The sequence below is a fragment of the Zootoca vivipara genome, chromosome 16, assembly GCF_965207765.1.
Source record: "Zootoca vivipara chromosome 16, rZooViv2.hap1.1, whole genome shotgun sequence".
NCBI classification, from domain to species: domain Eukaryota; kingdom Metazoa; phylum Chordata; class Lepidosauria; order Squamata; family Lacertidae; genus Zootoca; species Zootoca vivipara.
Window position 1 is genome coordinate 40,337,999 of NC_142599.1, and position 7,305 is coordinate 40,345,303.

Genomic DNA, 7,305 nt, shown 5'->3' on the forward strand with positions numbered 1-7,305 from the left:
CTGGTACTCCAATTATTTTCTATTCAGATGTTGCTGAACTGCAGCTTGCATCATCTCTGGTGATGGCTATCTTCTACCTCCACTACCAGAGGAGTTATCCTCCAGAACACATATTGCTGCTAATTGAGAGTAGGGATAATTGCTCTTGAGACTGGGTCCTGCTTGCAAGGTTCTCATAATGGCCAACATGAGCTGAGGATAGGAGCTGCAGACAAGCACAAAAGAAGACCCTGCTAGATCAGGCCAACGTCATGTCAAATTCAGGATCCTGTTCTCACAGTAGCCAACTAGCTGCCTGTGGCAAGCCTTCAAGCATGAGCTGAGAACATCAACGCTCTCTCCTCTTGTGATTCTCTGCAACTGACAGTCAAGGTATTCTAGCCATTGTGGCTAGAAGCTATTGATACCTCTATCCTCCATGAATTTATTGAATCCTCTTTTCAAGCTATCCATAAGTAAAGCCTGCTGGACCAGCATCAAGTCCAGAATCCTGTTCTCACCATGGCCACCCAGAAGACTGCGGGAGACCCAGAAGCAGGAACCAAGCACAAGAACGCTCTTTCCCCTCCTGTGGCTCCAAGCAGCTGACACCCAGAAGCATTCCTGCCTCCAACTGTGGATGCAAAGGGACATCCATCAGGACTAGTAGCCATTGCTAGCTTTATCCTCCATGGCTTTGTCCATTCCATCCAAGTTGGTGGCCATCACTGCCTCCTATGGCAGTGAGTTCTGCAACTTGAATATGCTCTGCATGAAGAAGTAGACCCAATTTGAGCCAAAGATCCCCAGTCCCTGAAACATATACAAGCTTGTATCAGATGGAACAATATGGGTTCACGGATGCAATGGATGTCTGCCCAGGCAATGGGGATGCTTCAATCACCGACCCACTGAATTTCTGCCATCAATGTGGGGCAAGTGATAACTTAATTATACGCTGATGATCACAAGCGATAGACGCGCTGATGCACGCATCAAGGCAAACTATTAAAAGAGCTTGAAGCGGCAAACAGCAAATTTTGGTTGGCCCCAAATTAGTACTTTGCTGAAGTTTCTTCACATCTGCCTCCCCAAATCGTATATAAAGGAAGCTGCCTTGGTGCTTCTCTCCACAGCTTCTCCTAACCTGGAACAGCTTCTCTCACCTTCTTCACCTCACAGAATTGGGTAAGTCAGACAGCGCCGAGAAGGGTCTGGGAAAAGGAGTTGGATATTGAGCTGGGCAGGGCTGGGAAAACTGTGACCCTGCAAGTGTCACTGGACTCCAGCTCCCATCAGTACTAGCCAAGATGGCTGATGGTCAGGGGTGATGGGAGTTGTAGTCCAGGCCTGTGGAACCTGTGGCTCTCCAGATACTGTTGGACCCAGCATACTTGGCCAATGGTCATGGATGGTAGGAACAGCATTCTTGGACTCCAGCTCCTAGCAACCCCAGCCACCAGCATAGTCAAAGGCCAGGGATTATGGGATCTGTAGTTCAACCATGTTTTTGAACTCCAACTCTCAAATGGCCATGGATGATGAAAGTTATATTTCAGCAACTTCTGAAGGCCCACATGTCTCACCACCCCTAAACTATGGGACGGATTACAAATATTGACTCGGGGTGTGGGGTGTGTGTGCACTTGGAAGGCCAGCAGCTCAGTGATAGAATTAATCCCTTGAGTGCAGAAGGTGCAAGGATCAATACCCACAATTGCCAGTTAAATGGATTTGGGGAAGCAAAACTAGGAAAGTCATACCTTTGCTTGAGACCTTGGTGATATTCTGTAACTCAAGGCAGACAGTAGTCCAGACCAATGGCCAGATTCAGTAGAAAGTAGTTTTCTTCGTCCCTCCTTTCTGTGACAATCTTAATAGATGTGTATCTATTAAATTCAACTAAACAGAATTTTATTAAGTTGAAGTATTAATTGGCATGTAATAGATGTGAACCAAGAGTGGCTTAAGTTGGTGGGGGGGGCTATTTGGCAGGAGTGGGTGGCTATTAGTCAACAACCTTCGGGATTAGAGAGCGCATAGTCTCAGTACCAGTCTCTGGAGAATACAAACAGGATTTTGCTGCCTATTTGTGGGCTTCCTATACATATCTGATTGGTCTTCTCCAATAGTACTTAAGATCAATGGTTCAGAGTGGGTTGACTATAGCAGGGTTCTCCAACAAGGTACCTTCCATGTGTTTGCAAACCCCATGAGTCTCAGTCAATGTGGCCAAGGGTCGACGATGACGGCAGCAAAGGTCTTCAACCTTGAGTCCCCAGATGTTGCTAGACCACAGTTTCAGTCAACCCCAGTCAGCTTAGCTGACAGGCAGATATGATGGGACTTGTAGTGTATTTGCACAAAGTCCCACTGAATTCATGGGATGGACTGTCTTAAGATTACAGTGGTACCTCGGGTTACAAACACTTCAGGTTACAAATTCCGCTAAACCGGAAGTACTACCTCGGGTTGAGAACTTTGCCCCAGGATGAGAATGGAAATCACGTGCCGGTGGCCCCAATAGCAAAAGCTAGAGGTTAAGAACCGTATCAGGTTAAGAACGGACCTTCGGAACGAATTAAGTTTGTAACCCGAGGTACCACTGCACACTGCACATATTCTCTGCATTAGAACATGGACTTATTTTTCACCCTGTCTCTCTCTGTCATTTTCCTTTAGAACTTCCACCCTCACTGCTAAGATGGTCTCTGGAAGCGGCTGTGGTTTCACCTGCGAGTCTCAATGCCCCCCTCACCATGTGGGCATCCAGCCGCCCCCTTTCTGCATCACTGTCCCAGGGCCCATCATGAGCTGTGCCAATGATTCATGTGCCGTGTCAACTGATGCACCTTGCTGCGGCTATGGGGGTTATGGGGGCTACGGCGGCGGCTGGGGTGGCTTTGGAGGCCATGGAGGCTTTGGCGGTTACGGCGGTTATGGCGGATACGGCGGCTATGGTGGCCGGGGATGTGGATTCGGACCACGGTGTGCCGGAGGCTATGGAGTTTGTGGATGGTGAGGACGGGAACTGATCGGCAAAGAAGATGGCTTCAGCATGGACAATAGATCTCCTGTTTCTGCTTTTATGAAGGGCTAAGTAAGCACTCGCTGTTTCAGAAGAAGCAGTGAGTGTTCAGGTCCTCTGAAGAGCAGATCCACCTTTCCTTTCACTTCTCCGAAGATGTCGAGCTATTTCCCCACCATGACTACCACCTTCTTCTTGCTGCCTTGCTTTGGGATCAAAATGGCATGTTTACCCCAATGACTTGATTGCTTTGCTTAGCTGGTGTAAGGGAATCGATGGCAGTGAGCTGCCTTCCTGGTCAATGCAAGGCTCTTTTGGTACTACCAGCAGATGCAAAGCTTAGTGAAGAACCATCACTACTAGTTTCCTGACCTGTTGGCTGTAGGTGAACCTCCATCAGCTAAGGTTTACTCAGAAGAGACATACTGAAAGTTAATGAAGCAAAGTTAGTGATCTCTATTAACTTTAATGGGTCAACTCTGAGTAGGATTAGCATGGGATACAACCCTGTACAGTATCTGTAATACGTGGAGAAGCAATAGCAATTCAGGGTCATTGCAAAGATGACACCAAGATAAATGCTTGTGCTCTGAACAATTTAATACCAATGTTATTCCCTCTGTTCTTGGTGATCATTTTAGGCTGCAATCCTATACGTGTTGCCCTGGAAGTAAGCCCTGCTGAACTCAGTTTGGCTTACTCCTAAGTCAACATGCATAGGATGGCCTGTTAGTGAATGACTTATGATACGTAGTTGTTGCAGGAACTGGGTGATCTCTGGAAGAATGTTGGGAGGGGCCTTAAATGAGACCAGATTAAAATGGGGCTTGGTACAGAGCAAGTTCTTGGATTTGATACCACCGAATAAGAAACTACTAGTGTGTGTTCATACTACTGTTAGTTCATTTGCACTCTTGTTATGCTTTTTCCTGCATTTGTACCCTCTGCACATTCCCTATATTAAAATCCCTAGTCTTCATCAAAGCAATATGAGTACTTGTCTTTATTATTATCATTTAGCATTTCAATCAGGGTTTTGGCACAGAAACTCCTTTGGTTGCCCTGTCGGGAGAGAGACAAGGGAAATGTGTCCCTGTTAATTCTCCTCACACTCTTAGTGACTTTCAATACCACCCGGGTCAAAGACCCAGTTTGGCACCCCACAGACATTTGCGCGCACACACACTCACGGGTGGCGCTGTGGTCTAAATCACTGAGCCTCATGGGCTTGCTGATCAGAAGGTCAGCATTTTGAATCCCCGTGACGCAGTGAGTTCCTGTTGCTTTGTCCCAGCTCCTGCCAACCTAGCGTTTTGAAAGCATGCTAGTGCAAGTAGATAAATAGGTATTACTGTGGCAGGAAGGAAAATGGTGTTTCCATGCACTCTGGTTTCCGTGACAGTGTCCTGTTGTGCAAGAAGTGGTTTAGTCATGCTGGCCACATGACTTGGAAAGCTGTCTACAGACAAATGCCAGCTCCCTCGGCCTGAAAGCGAGATGAGCGCTGCAACCCCATAGTCGTCTTTAACTGGACTCAACTATCCAGGGGTCCTTCTTTACCTTTTTACACACACACACACACACACACACACACACACACACACACACACACTCCTCTGGAGGCTTCGCCCAATGATGCTTGGGGAGTGTTCTTTAGTCTTGTGGAGCCTTCCGCGTGGGTTTCCTCAGAGCTCAATGTTATCCCTCATGCTGTTTAACATCTGCATGAAACTACTGAGTAGGGCATGGGTAGGCAAACTAAGGCCCGGGGGCTGGATCCAACTCAATTGCCTTCTAAATCCAGCCTGCGGATGGTCTGGGAATCAGCGTGTTTTACATGAGTAGAATGTGTCCTTTTATTTCAAATGCATCTCTGGGTTATTTGTGGGGCATAGGAATTCGTTCATTCCCCCCCCCCATATAGTCCTGCCCCCCCATGGTCTGAGGGACAGTGGACCGGCCCCTGCTGAAAATGTTTGCTGACCCCTGGAGTTGGGTCATCTGAGAACCTTGTCAGCAATAGGCTTATGACAAGCAGCTCTGCTTCTCATTTACATTTGCAGGAGTGGAAGTGGATGTAGCCGGTGCTATTTTTCTAGAAAAAGAGGTGTCAGAACTCACCATGAACACCTCCCTCCATCTCTTAGAATGGCATTGGCACCCACCCGAAAGGTGCTGGAACTGAGTTCCTCTGAGTTCCCCCTGAAAAGCCCCTGAGTGTACCATTGCTTTGCCTCAGTGATGGGCTGGATGAGAGCCAACAAACTGAAGTTCAATCCAGATAAGACAGAGGCACTGTTAATGGGTGGTTCCTTAGATTGGGTGGATGGGAGGTGGCCTGCTCTTGATGGGATGACCCTTCCTCAGAAGGAGCAGGTTTGGAGCTTGAGGGTACTTCTGAATCCACTGCTGTTGCTTGAGGCTCAGGTGCCCTCAGTGGCCCAGACTGCCTTCCATCTGCTTTGGCTGGTGACCCAGTTATGCCCCTATCTGGATGGGGGTAGCCTATCTTCTGTGGTCTATGCTCTGGTAACTTCTAGGTTGGATTCTGGCAAGGCATTAGGGCTGCTTCTAAATTTGGTCCAGAAGCTTCAGCTCGTACAGAATTCAGTGGCCAGGTTGCTCACTGGGACAAGACGGTTTGAGCATCTTACACAAATCCTGGCCCAACTGCGCTGGCTGCCAATTAACTTCCAGGCCGAATTCAAAGTCCTGGTTTTGAACTATAAACCCTTTAATGGTTCAGGACCACAATACCTCAAGGACCGCCTCTCTCCATATGAACCTACCCAGACTCATCTGAGGCCCTTCCCTGTGTGCTGCCTGCATGCAAGGTCCAGAGGGCAGCAACATAAGAACAGGCCTTTTCTGCAGTGGCTCCTTGTTTGTGGAATTCTCTCCCCAGGGAAGGAGTGAAAATTGAATTGGAGCACTTTAAAAGGGTACTGCAGCATATAGGGGCCAGGAGAAAACCACAAAGGGTCCCAGCAGCTGAAATGAGAGATGCAAATAGACGGCTTTACTCACAGTGTTTCAGGGGGACTCCCTTCAGGGACCCTCCCCCAGTCATCCTGACCAGCACTTCGCCCAGTGATAGCGCTAGCAGAGGGTCAGGAGGAGGGAATGAGGGATGGAGCGGAGTGGAGAGGGGGCTCTCAGACCTAATTAAAGTGCCTCACTTGCTCAATTATTTGACCATTCCAGGAGCCATTTGTGTTCATAAGGACTTGCTCCAAACACTACAACTTTTCTATTGGCATGATTTACACTCAAATATTCATTGTGGCAAATCATCGCCCCCCAATTTTAATAATTGCCTCATATCCACTTGTGATTGTGATAATGAAACCATATCATCTACAGGCAGAGGTCTCCAAACTTTTTTCAAAGAGGGCCAGATTAGGATTGAAGTTGTGGAGCTTTTCTTTTTTTTTTTTTACGATTTTACCCCAAAGTTGTTGAGCTTTTATAAAGATTAACTGACACAGGGGATGGATTAAACTGACCAGCAGGCTGAGACTTCCGGTCTGCCGCGCTGTAAAATGGAGGCGCAGAAACCTCGCGCTGCGAGGTTTCTGGCATCGCGGAGGGGGGGGAAATCCGCGGGGGCACGCGGATCCCCGTAAATACCCCTGGTTGAGCGTCCAGGGGGCAAATTTTGCCTGGCGGAGCTCCAGAAGCGACTCCTCAGCTGCCCAGGAAGCCCGCAAGAGCCCCTGAGAGCCAGCCGAGTGGCAGTCGCGGGAGCCATTTTAGGCATACCATCGTTACCTCCAAGAAGCGAAGCTCCGAGCCTCCAACCTGCAGGCGGTGGATTCTTCCTGAAAAAGTTACGATCTGGACGAAGTAAGTTGAAACCAATCAATTTGAAACAAGAATTTGGCAGTGGGAGGCGGAGATTAAAAAGGGAAGTCATCTCCCCCCCGATTGAGTAACTAAAGATCGCAGCAAGCTAGAAAACCCAGAAATGCTGTAAAAAGAGCTTTTTCCTGAGGCAGAGTAAAGGAAAAAGTAAGCGGTGTATTTATCTCTGCAAAAGACTGAGATCCAGCATGAGAAAAGCCCCCTGCGAGCCTGGAGTCGGGTCAAAGGAAAGATCAGTCAGTTTGCTGATTAACGTCACAATACAAAGGAATGTGTCTGGCTGAATGTGAGAGACTGAGAGCTGTAAACAGTGAAAGAGGATTTGTTTTGCCTTGAGGCTGCTCAGTATTGACTCTGAGGAAAAGAAGGAGTAAAGAGAGAGATTCTGACCAAGTGGGACTGGATTCTTGGCTTTTTGCCTATTTGTTCACTTT

General features: G+C 48.0%; 1 protein-coding gene across 1 annotated transcript; it reads left to right on the top strand.

The window, feature by feature from the left end:
- Positions 1-2,843: 2,843 nt before the first annotated feature.
- Positions 2,844-5,930, top strand: LOC148683216 (uncharacterized). The gene is made up of 3 exons (XM_088659932.1): positions 2,844-2,997; positions 5,226-5,821; positions 5,913-5,930. The coding sequence occupies exons 1-3, from the start codon at positions 2,844-2,846 to the stop codon at positions 5,928-5,930; spliced, it is 768 nt and encodes a 255-aa protein (XP_088516058.1).
- Positions 5,931-7,305: the final 1,375 nt, after the last annotated feature.

Excerpts from the sequence above, each read along its gene's own strand:
- LOC148683216 (XM_088659932.1), top strand. The coding sequence starts at position 2,844 with ATGGGGGTTATGGGGGCTACGGCGGCGGCTGGGGTGGCTTTGGAGGCC. Across the intron at positions 2,998-5,225 it reads GGCTATGGAGTTTGTGGATG|TGTACCATTGCTTTGCCTCA; the intron begins GTGAGGACGGGA and ends AAAGCCCCTGAG.